Below are 23,456 nucleotides of genomic sequence, written 5' to 3'. Positions count from 1 at the left end.
TAACATGTAGTCTGATTGAATTGCAATGGTCCCAGAAGGAAGGGATGTGTGGAACGCTTGCAATGCCAAGAAAACTGCCCTCAATTCCAAGAAATTTATCTGCAAATAGGCCTCCATGGGGGACCAAGTGTCTTGAACTGTCTTTCCCTGTAAATCCCCCCCCACCAACAGGGAAGCATCTGTGGTCACCGTGGCCCTGGGCGGGGAAGGCAGAACAGTCGACACCAAAGATTTGATTCTGGATTCATCCACCAAAGCATTTGTTTCTTGCAAAGATTTGTAAGGTGCATCATGTGGTTGAGTGGGTGAGTGAAAATTGACCATTGTGATGAAAAGAGCCATTGCAATAGTCTCATGTGTAACATCGCCAGTGGTACCAAGGTAATGGTTGCTGCCATGGAGCCCAATAGCTGTAGTACAAGGTGTGCTGGTACAAATGTCTGTAGGAGGAGGGCTTGAATCTAATTTCTTATTTTTGAAAGCCTGTGAGGAGGGAGGGAAGCTTGACAGGACAGTGTGTCGAAGACCGCTCCAATGAATTCCAGTGCACTTGTTGGAGACGTGTCATTTGCCCACGTTGATTGTGATACCTAGGCGAAGAGCAAGGCCTCGAGTGTAAGAGAGACTGAGAATGAGAAGATTTCTGGTCGTGACAGTAAGGAGCCAATCGTCTAGCTATGGAAACACCTGGAATCCTTGTAGTCTGAGATGAAGCTACTACGATTGCCATGCATTTGGTGAACACTGTGGGGGCTGTCGAGAGACCAAAGGGCAGTACCCTGAACTGATAATGATCAGGAGCGTTTGTCCATCTTTATGTGGTAATACACGTCCTGGAGGTCTATGGAGAATATCCAGTTGTCCTTCCCCAAAAAGGGGAGAATGGTCTGTACCGTGACCGTCCGGAATTTTTGAGGTTTGATGAATGTTTAGTAAACTGAGATCCAAGATTGGTCTCCAGTCCCGTCTTTTTTGGCACTAAAGAACCTCAAGTAAAAGCCGGTTCCTCTTTGGTCTGGTGGACTGGTTGGACGACTCTTTTTTAGCAGCTTTTCAATTTCTAAGGCTGCAACCTCTCTGACCGGGTGAGGCATTGGGGATTCATTTTACGGGTCTTCGAGTGAGGTCGAAAGGGTATGATAGTGTCTGGATATTATCCCCTGCACCCACGCATCCGTTGTTATGAGTTGCCAGGCCTGTAGGTACAAGGAAAAACAATCCCTGATTGCTTCCAGAGGAAAGCAATCGGGCCGCTGTTCAGGAGCGCTGGAAGGGTCTGCCAGAGAAGGAATCTCTAGCGTCTTGGTTATGTGGACCCCCTCTGCCCCAAAAGGGGCGTCTTCTAGATGAGTTGCCCCCACTGCCCCGAGGGACTGCTCATCATGAGTGTCACAAAAAGATCCTTGGGACTTCTTAAAGTAGGACCTCTGGGGGGGGGGGGGTGGAAAAACGTATGACCACAGCAGACAATGTCTTTCTATCCTTCTCACTATGCGAACGTGCATCTCTTAGTTTGGGACCAAAAAGGGAAGATTCATCAACAGGTGTGTTGACAAAGGAAGATTTAAAGGGTTCTGTGAAGTCTCACAAATTCATCTAAGCATGCAGTCTCATAATGATGCCCAATGCGGCTGCAAGAGCTGCCCCCTCGGTAGTGTGAGAAATCAAGTGCATCGAGGAGTTCAAGATCAATTCCAAGGTAGTTAGCTGAGAGGCAACAGTGTCATGCACCTCCTCAGGCAGTACCTCTGCCAAAGAGGCACATATATCTGAAATTAGGTCACTTTGGAGGCAAGTAAAGTGTGCCAGGTAATTCAGCGACTGGATGGAAAAGGTCACTGAAGCGTAGGTCCGCTTCCCCAGTCTGTCTATAGCCAGAGACTCCCTGTTCGGGGGATGAACAGTGGAACTATCTTCCGCCACTTCCCTCTTGGTGGCCGGTCAAGACCATGGAATAGACTACCAGTTGTTTGGGACCAATTGGGCTGGTCTTCCGGGGTGGACAAAATTTTATCTGGCCTCCGGGGGATGGGTTCCATGTTGTCCGGGGCCTTCCAGGCATGCAGCACAATAAGTCGAATGAGCTCATCTGCAGGTGGGGCACCCAGGAAGTATATGGCTGAGCACGGAAAGCCTGCAAGAACACCGATTCCTCTGAAGGGTTGGAGGGCTTCCAGTCTCCCCTCTGAGGATCTCGAGAATGTCTCCAAATGAGATGTCTTCCAGGGGAGACCATGGGGATCCTTTTCCCTCATCGCAGTGTCTTCAGTGGTGGATTCCTCAGGGGAATCTAGATGCTTCCTCTTGCAAAGTTTCTTCCGGGGTGGCTCCCCAGTGGGATCTTCTGAGGACGACTCCGGAGAAAGCATTCCCTTGAAGGGCAGGTATTGTGGCTCCCATGCTCAAGGTTCCAGAGTAGAGGGTGAGACAACTGCAAGCTAGAGGGGGGTTCTGGTTCCGATGCTAAAGGTGTCAACTGCGAGCCTGTTGAAGCAAGAACCCTCTCCATCATCTGGAAAGCAGGCCCACCCGAGGAGGGATGGGAGCTTGGAACCGAGAAGGATGACCTCAGTATCGGGGTCACACACCGCCCCGAGAAGCCCACCTCCAGGTGAGGAGCTCCGAGAGGACTGGCAGCTGCCGGGAGAGCCATGGTCATAGATGATGCCACAGAAAAAAATTGACACTGAACTTGGTGCCACGGTGTCAAAAGCCCAATCACTGCTCCGAGACTGCCCCAGTCCCAAAAGAGCTGTGGCACCATGAGTAATCAGTGCCGACAGGGAAGTCTCCACTGTCGGCACCAAGAAAGTACGTAACGGGACGGCCATCGGTACCAAAGTCTCCGAAACCCGGGTGGAGGTCGAAGGAGGATAGGCAGGAGAATGTGCCATAAAAGCTTCTGCTCCAAGGGGGACGGAAAACCTGGTCTGGGTGATTAATCTTCTAGCTGCCAGAAGCTGGTCCACAACCCTCATTACATCCTGTTTCAAAAGACTCTTGGTGGATCTGAAGGACGCTGCCAATGGGGAGTCTGGTCTCTCAAGAAAGGGACTAAATTGCTCTCCCAAAAAGGGTTCATAAGATGGAGAATACCCAGTTCTGGGAAGGTGTTCAACCTTCGGAAGTGAAGGAGTCATTACCACAGGAGCCATGTAAGATATTGGCACCAGGGCTGGGGAAGATGCCAATGCAGGAATAGTAGTCATGGCCTGTGTCCCAAACAAAGTTGGCACTACAGGGGATGGTGCCGAGGTCGGTACAGTGGAAGGAGTCTGAGTCAAAATCAAAGGCGGCACCAAGGGAGAAGACAGGGACCCTGGTGCCGAAGTTATCTGTGTCGACAGAGCTAGAGAAGCTCGGTGTAGACTCAATTCAGAGGAGGAGGACGGGGATGTCGGAACCGAAAGACTCTGTTTCTCCTTATGCCTTTTAACATCTTTATGCTTAGGAAGTGGTGAGACCTCAGTCCTAGAAAGAGCCTCCGCAATGGGTGATTTTAGCATACCCTTAAGGATAAGTTTGTTCTTGCGTTCAGCCAACATACGATTGCTGAAGCTGGAACAAATGTTGAAAGAAACATTAAGGTGGTCAACGCCCAAACAGTAAACACACCGGGCGTCACCGTCAGAATTGGGCAACTTACGCCCACACTTATCACAACTGTTTGAAACCAAGCTTGGCCTTATCTGCCATAATAAACAATATAACCACACAACAAACTATATAACTAACAACAAGATGTGAAAGAAAGCATTTTTTTTTGCACAGATAACAGGAAAGAGTACCAACAATGGTACTAAGAAATACCAAAAAGGTAAGAGAAGGGCCTACTAAGGCAGGGAGAGAGGGAGCAGTACTAACGATGATATGACAGAACTACCAAGGTAGTAGGTAGGGCTTAGTCAAGAAAGAACAAAGCAGAGATATGAAATAACTTTAGATGACTAAAACAGTCTTATAAAACACTACAGAGTTGAACAAAACACAAAAAAAGCTAACTGCTGAGAGAAGTCTTGGCATGTCTGACGAGGAACGCTGCAAATGAGATCTGAAGAGACTGAGAGGGGCATTGTGGGTAGATCTCAGCTGAGAGTTTTTGGCTAGTGTGAGCTTGGTAACGGCCGTGTCGTTTCCGAGGTCGGAACCAAAGTCCTAACAGTAAGGAATGAAGATTTACAACAACAGATTGTAATTTAATCTACAGAACAATCTGAAACCAAAACACAGACAAGGCAGAGAACTAACACAGCAGTTACGTGGAGTGATTAATGCTTACCAAAGAATTGTTACTGTAACTGCAAGCAATTCTTTGGGCAATTTCTGAAATTAACAATGACAGAAGAAAAAAGCAATTAAATTCCAGAGATGCACCAACACTGGCTTTGAAATGCAGTTACTGAAAGAAACTATAGTGAGAGACTGCCCGGAGCAAAACTTTTCAGTAAGGAAAGATATATTATCCAGGTTGATTGTCTAGGACTGACAAAATAATAGCCTCCATTCAAATGAAATAAATTTCTGACAGGATAAAATAAATTCACATTTGGAAATAATGAAGTGCAAAGAAAAAAAAGGATATAATATAGTGATCAGAAATATCAACTCCAATTAAAATGTAGTGAAGAGTTACAACATATAAACAATCTAAAGAAAGAGATGTTAACACATGTTGAATTTTAGGAAGACCACAGACTTGAGTGGGTGCTGTTCCATTCCAGTTTAAGGAAGCCATGTAACGTGTGTGTAGCTTATTCCAACTACAACCTTGAAATAGTCAAAATAACAGGCACATGCAAATGTGAGGCTATTTTTTTCAAGTCTCTATTTTCTAGAAGAAATTACCTGATTTTGCCATATTTGACAATGGTTTGCAACATCCATCCATCGACCCTTTTTCCCCATTAATGCACATGGGGTTGGGGTGTCACTTCAACAGTGACAATCATCTAGAGCCAAGGTTTACACCGCCAGGTAGCTAGCCCTACATTGGTAGTTCTTCCACACCACAAATTCGCATGCACACACACACTTATGGCCAATTTAGAATGTCCACTCCGCCTAATGCATGTTTTTGGAATGTGGGAGGAAACTGAAGCACCTAGAGGAAACCCATGTGAACACAGGTATGATCTGCAGACTCCGCACAAAGGCACCCCAGCAGAGAAATGACTTGGGGAACCTCTTGCTGAAAGACAAAGTACAGTTTTGTACCTACCATAAATGTAGATGTCCGATAGGTATGCATCTGCAGTCCTAACATATGGGTTGTCCTGCCTCAGGCAGCCCTTCGGTCGGCCGGATTCCAAAGTCTAGGTCTGGCCTCGGCTGATGTCGCACTTCACCCGACGTCATAGCTGCTGTTTATTGGGTATAAAGGCATCAGCCGACGCCATTTTCCTCAGTGTTTCTTGCCCCAGATGCCAGGTGCCCTCTGAGAAGGCTAAAATTTGGATAAATGCAAATAATTCCAAACAGTAGAGAGCAAACAATATGAAAATATGTGTATATATATATATATATATATATATATATATATATATATATATATATATAAACAAATACACCATAATAGATTCCCCCAGCTAGCTAAAAGAGGGGTAAATACCCTAGGAATACCACAGAGGGGAAGGAGGGTGGGTAATCCTGACTGCAGATGCATACCTATCGGACATCTACATTTATGGTAGGTACAAAACTGTACTATGTCCTTCAAGGATGCATCTGCAGTCCTAACATATGGGTAGAATACCATAGCCAAACTGGGGGAGGAGGCACTAAGATAAAGATGGTACAGTTAAGATCCCTTGCAAAACAGCAGTTGCAAAACCTGCTCGGGATCTAGAGTATAAGGGAAGATTATAATGCTTGGCAAATGTATGCACGGAGCTCCAAGTAGCAGCTTCTAAAATGTCTTTGGTAGCCACTCCTCTTAGGAAAGCTGTAGTGGTGGCTGTAGCTCTTGTGGAATGAGGTCTGATATTTTCAGGAGTTGTCTTTCCATGAAAAGAGTAGCAAAATCGAATGCAATTTCCTATCCATTTTGAGATTGTCTGTTTTGAAATTGCTTTTCCTTGCATTCCTGTTGCATATGCTACCAAAAGCTGGTCAGTTTTTCTGCTGGTCTTAGTTCTGTCCAGATAGTAGCGTAATTGCCTGTGCACATCCAAGGTATGTAAGCAGTCTTTCCCCCCTGTTCTGTGGGTTGGGGAAGAATGTAGGTAAATGAATCGCTTGGTTCAATGATACTCTGAAGACCACTTTTGGCATAAAGGTAGGGTTAGTTCTCAGAGAGACTCTGTCCTGATGGAAGATAAGGAAGGGTTGTACTGCCATTAATGCCTGTAACTCAGATACCCTTCTTGCTGAAGTGATTGCTAGCAGAAAAGCAGTTTTCCAAGACAAGAACTGTAATTCTGCTGTTGCTGCTGGTTCAAAAGGGGGAAGTGTTAACTTTTCCAGTACAAAGTTGAGATCCCATGTAGGTAAAGGTGGTTTTCTTGGAGGTTTTACATTTTTGATCCCTCTCAAGAACTGCCTGAGTAGAGGATGAGAGAAGACAGGAGGATCCATGTTGTATTCTGCTGAAATTGCTGATGCATGAATCTTAATGGAGGAGTAAGACAGACCATTGTGGAACAGTTCTGCTAAATATTCCAGGATGTGTGCTATGTTTGCCAATTAGACATTTTCTCCCTTTGCTGCACTCCAAATGAGGTATCTTTTCCACTTGGCTGAATAAGTCTTCCTTGTGGAGGGTCTGCGTGCCTCCAGGATAATGTCCTTAACCCTCTGAGATAAACCTGGGTTATTTTGTTTTATGCAATATTCCAAGCAGCTAGCTGCAGTGTTTTCAAGTTTGGATGTAGGATCTTGTAGTTGTCCTGTGTTAGAAGTAAGGGACATAGAGGTAGGGGCCATGGGTGTGCCCGAGACATGCTTCTCAGTAGCGGGTACCAATGTTGCCTCGGCCAGTCTGGAGCTATCAGGATTACCCTTGGCTGATCCTCTTTGATCTTCAGTAGAACTTTGTACATCAAGGGAAGAGGTGGAAATGCATATGCTGTCAGGTTTATCCAGCTGAAGGAAAGGGAGTCCACCCTCCAAGCAAGTGGGTGGTATGCTCTTGTGCAGAATTTCTTCAATTGGTGGTTGTGTGGGGAGGCGAACAGGTCTATCTCTGGTAGTCCCCATTTTTTTTGTTATGGTTTTGAAGATATCTGGATGCAGCATCCATTCGTGAGCATCCGTGGTAGTTCTGCTTAAGGTGTCTGCTAGAGAATTTTCTTTTCCTGGTACAAATCTGGCCTGAAGTTGAATGTTGAGATTCAGGGCCACATGCCAGAGGTCCATTGCCATCCGGCATAGAGGATATGAATGTGTACCTCCCTGTTTGTTGATGTACCACATGACTGTGGTATTGTCCGTCCTTATCAGCAGATGACCCTGTTGGAGTGGTCTGAATGCCTGGATCGCATGTTTCACTGCCAGCATCTCCTTTAGATTTATGTGTAGATTCCGCTGGTCTTGGGTCCATAGGCCTTGTATACACTTGTCCACCATGTGTGCCCCCCAGCCTAGGTCTGAGGCGTCCGTGGTGATGGTCTGGCTTGTATGCGGTTTGTGGAAAGGCAAGCCTCTGTTCAACTGACAGGCCTGAGCCCACCACAGGAATTCTTGCTTCAGGCATGGAATTATTGGAATCTGGGCTTCTAGACTGTGCTTGTGTTGAGACCATACATTCCTTAGGTACCATTGTAGCTTTCTCATATGCAGCCTGGCATGCGGAACCAATATTATGCAGGATGCCATGTAGCCCAGGGCTTGCAGGATTTTCCTTGCAGTAAGCTGAGTTTGTGTTGTTAATGTCATGAAGTAGACTGGTAGTTGCTTTTGTTTTTCTTCTGTGAGAAAAGCCATCTGAGTTGATGTATCCAGTTCTGCACCCAAGAATGTTATCCTTTGGGATGGTACTAGTCTTGACTTTTGCATGTTGACTGTGTATCCCAAGGCTTGCAACAGTTGTATGACATTTTCCAAATCTTTGTTAATTTTGCCTTGTTGTCCGCTTGTATTAGGCAGTCGTCCAGGTATGGGTAAATTTGAATTCCTGAAGCCTGCAATGAGCAATTACTGATGCCAGGCATTTCGTGAATACTCTGGGCAGTAGATAAGCCAAAAGGCAATGCTGAGAATTGATAATGCTCTGATCCTGCAAGAAATCTGAGGTGTCTTCTGCAATCTGGTCGTATAGGGACCTGCAGGTATGCCTCCTTGAGATCTAGAGTCACCAGCCAAGACTCCTTGCCCAGCATGGGAAGAAGCTGCTGGAGGGTCAGCATTTTGAATTTTGGAACCATGAGGTATGTGTTCAGTGCGGACAAGTCTAGAATAGGTCTCCATTGATTTTCTTTTCTTGGTACAAGGAAAAGCCTGGAGTAAAATCCTTGGCCTTGTTCCATAGGTGGTACCTCTTCTATAGCTCTCATCCTTAGTAAGTTGTTGATTTGTCTTAGAGCGTCTGTTTTCTGGCTTGGTGGTAGGTTTGGTATTCCTCTCTTTTTTGGTAGAGTGTGGAAGTGAAACCTGTAGCCCTTGTCTATTGTTTGTAAAGTCCATTTGTCTCCTGTAATGTAATGCCAGTTGTCGGAAAATAAGGCTAGCTTTCCGCCCAAGGGTGCTTCCAGTTGTTCCCTGGTAGGCGGAACTAGAGCCAAGTCATTGTGTCTGCCCTGTGGAAGTGGTTGTAGTTGAATCTGTGGCAGTACTTCTCTGGTTGGTAGGTTGCCACTGACGTCCCCTGTAGGCACCCCTAGATTGACCTCTGCCTCTTGGGCGTCTATTTCTGCCTCTCTGCGCTCTGGAGTTGTCTGGAAAGGACCAATTCTTCGAAGGCCAATTTCTGCTAAACCTCGGAGGTTGGACCTGTAAGAAATCCTTGACTGTTTGGACAGATTTTGCTTTTTCTTCCACCTTCTTTAGAACCTCCTGTGCAGGGGAGCCAAACAAACTTTGTTTCTCCATGGGAGCATCTAGGAGTTTTGACTTAACATGGTCTGGTAAGGATTGTTCTTTTAACCAGGCATGCCTTCGAATCACTGTTCCAGTTATAGCTGATCTAAAGGAAGCCTCCAGTGCATCATAGCCACATTTTAAGAAATGGTTATTGACCTGCTGAGAGTTATGTACCAAATCCTGAAGGGACTTGCGGTCTATAGGTTCAGGAGAAGACAGTTTTTTATTTAGCTGGTCTAACAGAAATTCCTGGTACTGAATCATGTGGAATTGACAGTTCAAGGCCCTGGCCGAAAGAGTAGCAGAAGTATAAAGCTTTTTACCTCATCTCTCTAATGCTCTAGATTCCCTTTCAGAGGGAAGAAGGTTTTTGGCAGAGGCAGCTGCCACACCTTTAGGGCCCTGTGAAATGGTTTCAGGGTCTGCAACAGGAGCGTTATACAAATGGTAGTGTGTGTCCGGGACCCTGTAATATCTGTCTGGCTTGGCAGGGGCCGGAGGAAGAGAATCAGGGGCAGTACAGGCATCATTATATGCATCATCTACAACTGTTAGTACTGGCGGAATGGCTAAAGGCCTATGCTGTGGTAAGTGTAAAAAGGTCCTTAGCCTTTTCCTTGACTCTGAAAAATCCTGGCCCTGCCATTGGAAGTGTTCCCTCATAGCATGCAAGGTTTCCCCAAAGGAAAATTCTTCAGGAGGAGAAGCAGAAGGAATGGAGTCTTCTGCATCAGAATCCTCATAAGGAGAATATGGGCCTTCGTGAGGGTCTGAAATGTCTGAGTGATCCGAGGAATAATCTGTAGAGACAGGTTCCGGGGGTTCAGTCCTAGGCCTCTTATCTGGAGGGGGCTGAGAGGCCCTGTCTGGGTGAGGTTGGGATCCCCCGATCAAAGAAATGAGATCCTCAGCCAGGCTGAGTATTTGGGAGCTAGAGGTAGGCCTATGTGAAGGAGTTTTAGCAGGTAAGGCCTTAGAAGTTTTAGCTGCTTTAGCCCTGGCAAAAGCCTTGATAGACATGGAAGCAGGGGGTCTAGCAGCCCCATGTGCAGGGGTAGATATGTCTAAAGGAATAGTGTCTGACAAATCCTGGGTGCCTGCTTCTGTAGTAGTAAATTCAGTAGCCGATTCAGCCATGCTTTGTGAGGGCTCGGCTATCGGAGGCATGCTTTCAGCCGAAGGAAGAACCGGGAGCTCGGTTTCAGCCGAAACCGAGACACTCGCGGTTGGCCTAACTGTGGTTTCAGCCGAAACCACGTGCTGCGAATGTCGGTCCTTTTCCTTGTGCTTTTTAGCTAACTGAGTAGTCGGAGTCTCCGACGGCATTTTGTATGCAAAAGCGGGACCAAAAGACTCCTCTGCAAACTCCGACCGACGTCTAAATGTCCGTCGGTTGAAGGAAGCACAGGCTAGACAAGCTGAAACGTCGTGGTCTGGGCCTAAGCAAGTAAGGCAGTAAGAGTGGAAATCCTTATGAGGTATTTGTTTCCCACAAGTTACACAATTATTTACTTTGTCTGACATCGGCTGAGGCAAGAAAGAGTCCCCAATGGGGTACTTAGCTTTTTAGAAGTCTTCGGTAGTAGAAATCTCTGGATCTGACCGACCGGCACTTGCGAACAGCTTCTGCTTCGGGCACCGCGCGGCAAGAAAGACTGAGGAAAATGGCGTCGGCTGATGCCTTTATACCCAATAAACAGCAGCTATGACGTCGGGTGAAGTGCGACATCAGCTGAGGCCAGACCCAGACTTTGCAATCCGGCCGACCGAAGGGCTGCCTGAGGCAGGACAACCCATATGTTAGGACTGCAGATGCATCCTTGAAGGATATCAATGCTATCCACTGTGCCACCGTACCAGCCCAATGGTATACAACATACAAGTCAGGAATCCAGAAAATGTGTGAACGATTGGGAACCCAGAAGTATTACGCCACGTTTGTGCTACCACAGTCAGTCAAATGGCCAAGCAGAGACCTATCCAAGCAGCAGAAAATCAAATGACAAAGACCAGTATCAGTAGCTATTATGATTATCTCAGTTTCGAGTATTATACTGAAGGGACTCATTCTCTTACCAACTCATTTATTTATTTAATCAGCAGAAGGTTGACAGTGTACCTACCTCAAGCTGCATTATTGATGCCTGTAATTCAATGCAATACAATCGTAAGTGTGAGCAGCTTCACATGAAGCTAAGAAGAAGATGAACAGTAAGTGTATGGGGGCTCATATCTTTAAATATACTAATGTCTAGTTATAAGAAAAAGCACATCATATGGTACCTTTTCCTTCTACAAGCAGTCAGAATAAAAGACCTCTTAAAACATGTTTACTAAACATTTAAGTACCACAGTGCTGTTATTTCTAAAACAGAAAAATGATTAGATGACACTACAAAAACACTGTGATAAGTCTACAACCATGAACCATCGCTTGCTGGATTCAAAAACAGGAGCTTCCAGTTTTACTGGTCACTCTTGATAAAAAGTTAAATGAATTACTTCCTGCAGCCAATTCCTTCCATCTGCATGCTGTTGAATCTGAGAAAGTGGCTTAACAAGACTCTGCTCTTTGGTCACCCCTGAAACTGGATATTTGTGTCCAGTGAGCTTACCTGGTCAGCAAATTAATAAAATAAAATAAAAATGTGACATTACTTGTTTCAGCAGCCTACCTCCTTAGTGTAATGAAGATCTCCCATCACACATCCTGGAAGTGGTTTGTTTTCTCGAGACTCTATCTCGCCCTGGAGCTCCATCAGCACCCACTCTGGAGGGACGCCTTCCCCTGCACTAGGAATGGAGATTATTATAGCACATTTAGTTTTTCAAATTACTGTCATCATTACAATAGGAAGCCATAACACGAGATACCTGGTCTTGTACTATCAGCAGATGCTTGGTTACCTGACTCACCTGCAGGCATAAATAAACCACTTATTACAAGCAAGAACACACAAATCATCAACTGTCCTTTCTGATTCAACATCTTCCTGTCAGCCTTCAATGATCTCTTTACAGCCTCACTAGGGCCAGTCAGATCTATTATAAAATGCCAACGCCATCTGGGAAGCAGTACAAGGCAACCATCATCTCACAAGATTAATTATGCACCCCCTCCATCACCATGTCAGAACTGACTGCCACTACCAGCACTGCATCATCAATGTCCCTCTTACAGACAAAAGTACTACTGCCGTCATATGTGGTCCTATGACATGGATGCAACATCATCACTCAGACATGGATGAAATGGTTTCTTAGGGCTGACAGCATATCCAACCTGCTGACCTACAACAGGTCGAGCAACATGTTTTAAGATACTAACCTTATAGCCATGAGAAGGTGGTGCAAAAGTACTAGTCAGTCAAATTAGCCCTAACTGGACTGATGTAATCCACTCCTTTGGGGGTCTTCCTTCTAGATGAGGAAGCAACCTGTGAAGTCCTTGTAACTGGGATCTTCCTTTTACACCATAACTAGTAATTAAAACTTCATTACTAGCCAATACATGGGAGTTTCCTGACTACTACTAGTCTGTCAGAATGTTCCCACACTACACAATGCAGCACAGATTTAAAGGCAAATTACTTACTTTTACAATCATTATGTTACAACTACTCCCCACCCTACCTAACATAAAAACAGAGTTTTGTGAGGGATATGTATGGTACAGTATGGCATGGTACAGTATGGTGCAAAGTTGGCTAAAACATAAGTAAACTGCTCTGCATGAAACAATGTTAAAAGTTAAAAGAAGCCCTGGAAATAGAAGTTATGTCCTTACCATAACGTTCCATGTGGAGTGTTCATCTCGCCTTTGTTCTTACACATGGGTTCGGAGCCGATCCTCGGCTCCGTGTCGGCCGCTTGCAAGCTCTGTATCGAGAAGAAGCTCGAGACAATCTAATACCCACAATCCCCCTCTGCCTTTACCTCAGATCTAGTTTGCAAGCAAACCAGTAGCCAGAGAGAGCACACTCATGCTTACATCACATATGCACAGAACTAAGAGTCTATATATATATATATATATATATATATATATATATATATATATATATATATATATATATATAGACACATACACCTATATATACATGTCAACTATATACACAACAACTGCAAAGCAGAAGCAGAATGCCCCAGGCCAGGCACCAAAACTGAACGTTCTTCCTAAGGGCGGGAGGGTGGGAATGTAAGAACAAAGCGAGATGAACACTCCACATGGAGCGTTATGGTAAGGACATAACTTCTATATGTGATAGTGTTCAATCTCGCCGCTTGTTCTTACACATGGGTAGCGTCCTAGCTCCTTGTTCCTGAGGAACTCACGGAAGGACGTTCTTGAGCACAGTGGAACCAAAGGTTGCCCTGTCCCTAGAAACCTTGTCTACCTTATAATGGGAAATGAATGTATGTGGCTTAGACCAAGTAGCAGCCGCAAATAGCGTCTAGTGGTAGGCGGGCTGCATGAGCCAGGGATGTAGACACTGACCTTGTGGAATGTCCTTTGGGTTTGTGCAAAAGAGTTTGATTTGAAGAATCATAGACATAGATGATACAATCCGTTAACCACTTAGAAAGAGTTCTTTTGGTAACCGCTACTCCTTTCCTATTATCAGCAAAGGCTACAAAAGTTGATCAGTTTTTCTGTGATCTTTTGTTCTATCCAAGTAAAACCTTAGCTGTCTGTGAACATCTAATTTGTGCAACATATACTCCATTTTGTTGGAGTGATTCTTGAAGAAGGTGGGTAATTCAATGGACTGATCAATATTATTAATAGAACAAACTTTAGGAAGGAAGGATGAATTAGTTCGAAGAGAAACTCTGTCAGAGTGAAAGATCAAATATGGGTGCTTAATGGAGAGAGCTTGAAGTTCAGATACTCGCCTAGCGGATGTAATGGCTACCAAAAAGAGAGTCTTCCAAGACAAAAATTTCAATGGGCAAGAGGAGGCTGGTTCAAAGGGGGGGCAACATTAATTTAGATAACAATAAATTTAGACTCCAAGGTGACGTAGGAGATCTAATTGGTGGTCTAATATGAAAAGCCCCTTTTAAAAAGGCTTTACAAAGTCTGTGGGTCATAACAGGAGCCCCACATTCTTCTACATGGAAATTAGAAATGGCAGCCAACTGAACTTTTAATGTGGCAGGAGAAGCACCCTGATGGAACAAGTCTGTTAAAAACTCTAATATTTTATTCAAAGGAGCTATAAAAGGATCCAATTGCTGTGTATTCGCCCAGAATACAAATCGCCTCCATTTACTAGAATATGTTTTAGTAGTGGAAGCTTTATGAGAAGCCACTAATATATTCTGAACTGCAGGTGAAAGTAGATCAGACCTGGCTAAGTTGGGAATTGGAGCAGCCAAGCTGCTAGATGGAGGGACAAGAGCGCGGGATGGGGTGCCCCTGACGAGTGAGTCAATAGATCTGGCTCTGGGTCCAGGATCCAGGGTCCCCGAATGCAGTGTGTCATCAGGAAGGGGAACCAAATTTGATGAGGCCAGAATGGGGCAATGAGGATTATTGTCCTGTGTAGGTTTCTGGCTTTCTGGAGAAACTTTGATATCAGAGGGAAGAGAGGAAATGCGTACAGGAGTCCCGGGGGCCAATCGTGAATCAGTGCGTCCCTGGGGACTTCCCCTGGAGGGGGTAATAGGACAAAGTAGCTCCTGCATTTGGCGTTCATTGGAGACGCAAACAGATCGCAGGACGGCTGGCCCCACATGCGAAAAATCATTTTCGCAACTGGCTGTTTTAGGGACCACTCGTGCGGTAACAGAATTGCTCTGCTCAGCCTGTCGGCTATGACGTTGGATGACCCCGGGATGTGCGTTGCTATCAGAAAGCGACCCGTGGACTCCACCCATTGCCAGATTCTCATGGCCTCTCTGCATAGCTGATAGGACTTGGTTCCCCCTTGCTTGTTTATGTACCAGACTACCGACATGTTGTCCGTCTGAACTGCAATAGTTCCTAGAGGAAGAAGGGGAGCAAAGTGTTGCAACGCTAGAAACACTGCCCTCAACTCTAGAACATTGATGTGCAGATTGTACTCTAAATTGGTCCATTCGCCTTGGACTGTCTGTCCCTGAAAGATGCCCCCCCACCCTATCAGGGACGCGTCCGTGGTCATCGTAACTGTAGGCGTGGGTAGCACAAATGGTCTCCCCTTGGAAAGGTTGCACGTTTGGAGCCACCAGTTTAGGTGTGTTTTGCATGTGTTCGTTATGAGAATTTCGTGTGTTAGAGGTAGTTGTTGGAACGACCATTGCGCAAACAGTAGCCATTGTAGGACTCTCATGTGCAGTCTTCCCAAGGGTATTGCTATAAGAGAAGCCGACATGAGTCCCAAAACCTTCAGTACCAGTTTTGCTGGGGATTTCCTGGACAAGAGAAGAAGACGTATGTGAGTCTGAAGTGAAAGTATCCTTTCTGGAGGAAGTCTTAGAATTAACGGACGTGTATCTAATTCCGCTCCTATGAATAAGATACTTTGTGATGGCTGTAGTAAGGATTTTCCGAAGTTTACGGAAATGCCTAGTTGAATACACAGTTGAAGAGTATAGTCTCTGGCCTGTACTAGTTGACGCTGGGTGGTGGCAGATAGGAGCCAGTCGTCCAGATACGGAAACACCTGGAATCCTTGGCGTCTCAAGTGAGACGCTACCACTGCCATACATTTGGTGAAGACCCTGGGGGCTGAGGTCAGACCAAAGGGCAGGGCTCGAAATTGAAAGTGACTGGCACCCAGCCGTAAGCGCAAATGATCTCTGGATGCCCTGGCCATTTTGATGTGGTAGTATGCATCCTTCAGATCTATTGAGCACATCCAGTCGTCCTTCTGTAAGAATGGAAGGATCGATTGAAGCGTGACCATTCGGAACTTTTCTTTCTTGACGAAGGTATTGAGGTCGCTTAGGTCCAGAATGGGCCTCCAGTCCCCTGTTTTCTTTGGAACTAAAAGAACCTTGAGTAAGTTCCGAATCCTTGCTGGTCCGCTGGGACTGGTTGGATGACTCTTTTTTCTAGCAGCTTTGAAATTTCTATAGCTGCTGGCTCTCGCAGATGGGGCGGTACATCGGGGAGTCTTTTCTTTGGAATGGGATGGGATAGAAAGGGTATATTGTAACCTCTGGTAACCACGCTTTTACCCACTTGTCTGTAGTTATGTTTTGCCAGCCCTGAGCGTATAAAGCTAAGGGACCGCCGAGTGCCGCCAGAGCAGGACAGTGGCGGGTGCTCTGAGGAGTCCTGGAAAGGTTTACCAGGGAGTGTATCCCTGTCACCTTGATTCTGCGGACCCCTCTGCCGCCAGGCGGCGTCTTCCACCTCTGCCCCTCCTCTGCCTCTAGAAGGGCATCACCCTGTGTGCCTGGGAAAGATCCTTGGGGTTTTGAAACCACATTTTTCCACCACGTTGCCCTTTGGGGTACGGTCTGGTTGGGGTGGAAAACGGACTCCGACAGCAGACAGAGTCTTTCCCTCCTGCTCACACCGGGTAAGGGTCTCCTTTACTTTGGGGCCAAAGAGAGTGGCACCGTCAAATGGGGCGTTAGTAAAGGAAGACTTGAAGGCTTCCGCAAATGAACATAAGCGCATCCAGGATTGTCTGCGAAGAGCAATCGCTGAAGCTGCTGCCCTACTCGAACCTTCGGCTGCGTAAGAGATCAGCCTCATGGACGAGTTCACAATGGATGTAAGGGTATTAAGTTGCGCTGTCACTTTCTCTGAGACAGCAGCATCTGTAGTACCCTGGAGGGTATCTCCCAACTCTTTGACTAGATCCCTCTGTAGTCGTGTAAAGTGGGTCAAATAGTTCAGGGATCGCATGGAAAAAGCCGCTGAACTAAAAATGCGCTTCCCATACCTGTCCATAGTCCTAGAATCTTTATTAGGGGATGGACAGATGAGGAAGATGCCGACATCTCCTTTTTCGTGGCGCTGCCACCACCATAGCGTCCACTGGAACTCCTTTTGTTAAGTAAGTCTTGTCCTGGGGTGCAGTGATATACTTATTGGGTTTCCTTGGGACTGGTTCCACTGTGTCAGGAGCCTCCCGCCCTTCGAGCAATAAGTTCCATTAATTCAAGGCGGAGTGACCCAGGAGGAAGAAGGGCGAGCACCGAATGCCTTCAGCAAGACTGACTCATCCTCAGAAGGGGGGAGGGACTGCCAGTCACCTCTCTGTTTCAGGATCTCCAATATGTCAGAAAAAGAGACATCTTCTGAAGGTGACTTAGGGGACCCTTTGACTCATCTAAGTCAGTATCAGATGTCAAGGATTCTTGTGGAGAATCCAAGTGTCTCCTCTTACACAATCTTTTCCTAGGGACTTCTTCGTGAGGAGCATCCGAAGAAGCCTCCAAGGAAGAGGGGGCACCCTCCAGGGGTGGCTGAGACACCGGTGCTCGACGCTTGGATGTGGCTGTGGGTGCAGAGGAGGATAACGGCCCTTTATGGGGAGGAGAGGTTGCTTCTACTGATGTGGTTGTCTGGGTAGACAACACCTTCCTCATCAGATCGAAAGCCCCCGGGGCCCGAGTCGAAGAATCTCCCGGTTCCGAAGAAATGGGAAGAATCCCCGAAACAGGCACCGAAGGCATCGACCCCGTGGACGGAGTCGAATCGATCCGCGCCGAGGCCCCAAGGGGAAGGGTCGGAACCGAAACGTCGGTTCGACTCTCGGCCCCGGAACCAAGGACAGATCGTCGGCTCCGAGACTCCGGTACCGGGTCCGACGGAGTCGAGGTGAGAGGAACAGACCGAGAGAAGGACGGTTCTGGACCCGAGGGCTCCACAATCAGAAGATCAACCTCTTCTGTCTCCAAAGACTCGATAGGTCTCGGAGGAGGAATGGATGGAGACAATGGGAGGCCTTCAAGTTTCGACACCAACTGGGTGGAAACTGAAATAAGTTTGGATAGGGCCGAATGCTCCAATAACTTCTGCACCACACGATCCACATCTACATCGGAGAGCTTAGAAGAACGGGTCGAAGGAACCGAAGACGGAGCCGACCTCAATAAAGTCGAGGGAGGGAGCTCCATCACCGGTTCCAAGACTCGAGGCTCAGGAACCGACACCAGTTGAACACTCGGCCCCGAAGTCTGTGGAACCGGTGATCTAACTTTACTCGAAGAGCTCGGAGCCGATGACTTGGGCTCCGATGTCTTCGATTCCTTCGAGGATTTGGATGCCTGGTCTGAAGCATCCAGAGCCTCCTGAAAGGAAGGTTTTAACAACTCTCTGTCCATGAGTTTCCTGCGACTATCTGTCATGACCCTCCCACTAAAAGAGTGACAAATTGAACAGTCCTCTTGTAAGTGGAGAGGGCCAAGGCAGTAGACACAGGAACTATGGTGGTCAGTGACTGACATTTTTTGGCCACACTGACAATGCTTAAAGCCTGATTTAATTTTGTCAGACATTTTTCAGTAGAGAGAAAAGTCAAGTCCAGTATAAAAGACAAATCCAATGTAAACAAGTCAAATCCGATGGGTATGTCAGTCCGGTTGTCAAATTTAGAAGGGGTTAGTAGGCCCCGAAAACTCTAACCAGATAAATTAAATTTAACGGTACAGAGAATTCAACCTACACACACACATACACTAAGTATACCTAAAGGTACTTTCAGAACAACTTTTTCTAAAATATAACAAAAAAAATAAAGTTATATCTTATCTGAAGATGCTCGAGCTAGCTCCCAGCGATGCGAACGCAGCAGCGGCAAACTAGATCTGAGGTAAAGGCAGAGGGGGATTGTGGGTATTAGATTGTCTCGAGCTTCTTCTCGATGCAGAGCTTGCAAGCGGCCGACACGGAGCCGAGGATCGGCTCCGAACCCATGTGTAAGAACAAACGGCGAGATTGAACACTATCACATTATGTGTTAAAAAAAGTCGTACAGGAAGAATTTAAAAAAATCCTGTTTATATGACATATCACAAGTCAAGATATCTGGAGAAGCAGAAAAGTGAAAGAAATTCTGCTCTAGAAGGCAGGTTCTGGAAAGGGTCACACAAGTGGGACAGGCGGAGAAGGCAACTCTGAAGAAAACACAGTCTTTGTAGAGATGAAAAAAATGAATCTGCACAGCAGGGACAACAAGAGAGAATGTCCACAACAGGGACAACATGAGAGAATGTCCACAACAGGGACAACAAGAGAGAATGTCCACAACAGGGACAACATGAGAGAATGTCCACAACAGGGACAACATGAGAGAATGTCCACAACAGGGACAACATGAGAGAATGTCCACAACAGGGACAACATGAGAGAATGTCCACAAAGTACAGTTTTGTACCTACCATAAATGTAGATATTCGAGTGTTCACACTGCTGCAGTCATTACACTTGGGTTATCCTGCCATCAGGCAGTCCCGCAGTCGGCCAGAATTCCAAAGTCTTGGTCCGGTGTCAGTTGCTGTCTCTTCTTCCCTGACGTCAGTGCGCCAGGGATATATAAGATGCATCCGACGCCATTTACTTCAGTTTTTCTTGCCCCGGATGTCAGGTGCCCCCAAGTAGGTAGGCAATACATATTGCTAATAAAAAATGTACACACAAAATAAAAACAATACCTTCAGTTACAAGCAAATACACCCCAAAGGTTGTAAAGGGTAGAAAGGTATAGGTAAGTCCAGCTAGTTCAGAGGGGATGGAGGGAGGGTAACCTGGACTGCAGCAGTGTGAACACTCGAACATCTACATTTATGGTAGGTACAAAACTGTACTATGTTCATTGTGTTACACTGCTGCAGTCATTACACTTGGGTAGAATCCCAAAGCTAAGGTTGGGTGGCTGGTCTATAGAGAGTTAGGATTGGCTATGAGGCCCTGCAAAACTGCAGTGGCAAATCCTGTTCTGGATTTAGAGTAAAGAGGCAAGTGGTAATGCTTGGTAAAGGTGTGCACTGAACTCCAAGTTGCAGCCTCCAAAATTTCCTTGGTGGGTACTCCTCTGAGAAAGGCTGTTGAAGTGGCTGTTGCCCTGGTGGAATGTGGCCTAATGTTATTAGGGACTGATTTTTCCAGCCTGTGTGTAGCAGTAATGAATACAGTGTCCTATCATTTGGATATAGTCTGCTTTGAGATAGCCTTGCCCTGTGATCCTGCAGCATATGCTACAAACAGTTGCTTAGTTTTCCTGAAAACTTTTGTTTTGTCCAAGTAGAAGCGTAGCTGCCTGTGTATGTCCAAAGAGTGCAGAAGTTTTTCCCCTTTATTCTGGGGGTTTGGATAAAAGGTTGGCAAGTGGATGGTTTGGTTAAGAGCCACACTAGATACCACCTTTGGCATAAAGGTAGGGCTTGTACTTAAAGAAACCCTGTCCTGATGAAAAATTATAAAAGGTTCCACTGCCATTAATGCCTGTAGCTCTGAGACTCTTCGTGCTGAAGTTACTGCCAGGAGCAGAGCTGTTTTCCATGATAAAAATTTTAGATCGGCTGTATTGGCTGGCTCAAAAGGTGTCAGGGTTAGTTTTTCCAAAACGAATTTGAGGTCCCAAGTTGGTGTTGGTGCTCTCTGGGGCGGTCTTATGTTTTTAGCCCCCCCTGAGGTACTGCTTAAGCAAGGGATGAGAGAATAAAGGAGGATTCGTGTTGTAATGTGCTGAAATGGCAGATGCGTGGATCTTAATTGATGAGAAGGATAGGCCTTTGTCCAGCATCTCAGTTAAGTATTGTAAAATCTGAGGAATGTTTGGGACAAGAGGGTCAATGCTTTGAGCCTGGTTCCAGGCGCAGAATCTCTTCCATTTTTCTGAGTAAGCTTTCTTGGTGCTAGGCATCCTGGCCTCCAAGATGATATCCATAACAGCTTTAGAGAGAGGTGTTGCCTGTTTGACTAATGAATCTGCCATGCAGCCAGGTTTAGGGTTTTGAGCTGACCGTGCAGGATCTGATTGTTTTGTTGAGTCAGGAAGTGTGGAATCTGAGGCAACATCCATGGTGGGCCTTGAGCTAAGTTCTTCAAGATTGGGTACCAGTGCTGGCGTGGCCAGTCTGGATCAATCAGGATCATCTGTGGTTTTTCTTGTCTGGCTTTTAGTAGTACCTTTGAAAGGAGAGGCAGTGGTGGGAAGGCATAAACTTTTAGGCTTTTCCAGCTGAACGAGAGAGCATCCACTTTCCATGCTTGTGTGTGATAAGTCCTTGTACAGAATTTTTGTAGTTGGCAATTCAGTGGGGAGGCAAAAAGATCTATGTCTGGGCAACCCCATTTTTGCGTTACCATGCTGAAGATTTGTGGATTCAATTTCCATTCGTGAGGGTCCATGATATTTCTGCTTAGATAGTCTGCCAGAGTATTTTTCTTTCCTGGCAGGAATTGTGCTTGCAGATGAACTTGATACATTAGAGCTGTGTTCCACAAGGTCATGGCTTGCCTGCATATGAGATAAGAATGAGTGCCCCTTGCTTGTTTATGTACCACATTACTGTGGTGTTGTCTGTCTTTAATAGTAATTGCCCTGGATGCAGAAGGTCCTTGAAAGCTGTTAGGGCATTTTGAACAGCCAACATCTCTTTTTGATTGATGTGAAGATGCATCTGGTCTGTGGTCCACCTGCCCTGAATGCATTTTCCTGACATGTGTGCTCCCCAGGCGTAATCCGAAGCATCTGTTGTTAGAGTCTGCCTGGCTGTGGGTAGGGTAAAAGGCTGAGCCTTGTTTATGTGACATGCCTGTGCCCACCTTATAAACTCCTGTTGTAGGCAGGGAATCATTGGTATTACTGCTTCTAAACTGCCAGAGTGTTGAATCCAAACACTTTTTAGGTACCATTGTAATTTCCTCATATACAGTCTGGCATATGGTATTAGTAGTATGCAGGATGCCATGAATTCTAGGGCCTGCAGAATTTTTCTTGCAGGGAGATGGGACTTTTTGCCAGTAATTGAAAATATTAAGTTAGTTGAACTTGTCTGTCTGGCGTGAGGTAAGCCATCTGGGCCGTTGTATTTAAGCTGGCACCCAGGAATATAATCTGCTGTGAGGGCACTAGTTTTGACTTCTTTTCGTTTACTGTGTACCCTAGAGAAATTAGCAACTTTTTACAAACGCCAGATGCTGTAGAAGAATGTCCCTGGTCTCTGCTTGAATGAGGCAGTCGTCCAGGTATGGATATATTAGAATTCCTTTTTGTCTGCAAAATGCAATTACTGGTGCCAGGCACTTTGTGAAGACCCTGGGCGCAGTAGATAAGCCAAAGGGCAGTGCAGAGAATTGGTAGTGCATTGTACCAGCTTTGAATCTGAGATATCTTCTGCAATTTTGTCTGATAGGGACATGCAGGTATGCCTCTTTGAGGTCCAGAGTAACAAGCCAAGCCTTCTTGCCCAGCATGGGTAGAAGCTGCTGTAATGTCAACATTTTGAATTTCGGAATATCCAGGTAAGTATTTAGGATTGAAAGGTCGAGTATGGGGCCTCCAGGCCTTGTCCTTTCTGGGGACCAGGAAGAGTCTTGAGTAAAATCCTTGTTCCTGTTGTGGTACTTTTTGAATAGCTCTCATGTCCATGAGGGCTGAAATTTGTTTTTGTGCCTCTGCCCATTGATTTTGTGGCTGGTCTGGCATTCCTTTTAGCCTTGATAAAGTATGAAAGTGGAACCTGTAGCCCTGAGACACAATATTCAGAACCCATTTGTCTTGGGTGATTGCTTGCCAGTTTTGAGAAAAAAGTGCTAGTTTTCCCCCTGAGGGGGCTGCCAAAAGGGAAGTGCTTGGCGTACGAAGGGGGAAGTCATTGGGACGGTTTCCTGTAAGGTTGAGACTTGTCCTCACCTCCTTTTGGGGTTGAGGTGCCCCACTGTCGTTGTCTGTTAGAGCCTTGGGGTTGAGATCTGCCTCTTGGGCGTCTGTATCTGCTTCTTTGTGGCCTGTCTGACACTGGAAAGGACCAATTCTTTGTTGGCCAATTTCTGCTAAATCGAGGTGGTTGTACCTGTAAGAAATCCTTGACTGTTTGCATAGATTTAGCTTTATCCTCCATTTTCTTTAACACCTCTTCTGCCTTAACACCAAACAAGCTATGCTGTAAAGTAGCATCCAATAATTTTGCTTTAACATATCAGGTAAACTCTGTTCTTTTAACCAAGCATGTCTTCGAATCACAGAACCTGTAACTGCGGCTCTACAAGAGGCCTCTAAGGAATCAAAACCACATTGCAGAGTATGTTTTCCCACCTGTTCAACTGCATGCAATAAATCCTGCATTTCTTTACAGTCAGGAGCTTCTGAACTTGCAAGCATTTTCTGTTTTAACTGAGCCATTAAATATTGTTGGCACTTAAGCATGTGAAACTGGCAATTTAAAGCCCTTACTGCTAAAGTTGCAGAAGTATAAACTTTCTTCCCCCATCTATCCAAAGCTCTGGAATCTCTGTCAGAGGGTACTGGATTTTTTGCAATGGAAGCCTT

The 23,456-nt window shown here is 45.9% G+C and overlaps 1 protein-coding gene across 1 annotated transcript in view; it reads right to left on the bottom strand.

The window, feature by feature from the left end:
- CHTF8 (chromosome transmission fidelity factor 8) overlaps positions 1 to 23,456 on the bottom strand; it is a 74,124-nt gene that overhangs the window by 32,812 nt on the left and 17,856 nt on the right. Inside the window, exon 2 of the mRNA XM_044081638.1 lies at positions 11,691 to 11,808. Coding sequence (XP_043937573.1) covers positions 11,691 to 11,808 — 118 coding nt within the window. The remainder of the gene's footprint in view (positions 1 to 11,690; positions 11,809 to 23,456) is intronic.

Source organism: Protopterus annectens, chromosome 8.part1, assembly GCF_019279795.1.
Source record: "Protopterus annectens isolate FY-2018-M chromosome 8.part1, PAN1.0, whole genome shotgun sequence".
NCBI classification, from domain to species: Eukaryota; Metazoa; Chordata; order Ceratodontiformes; family Protopteridae; genus Protopterus; species Protopterus annectens.
The sequence above is the reverse complement of the archived record's forward strand: the minus strand, read 5'-3'. Positions and strand labels throughout refer to the sequence as shown.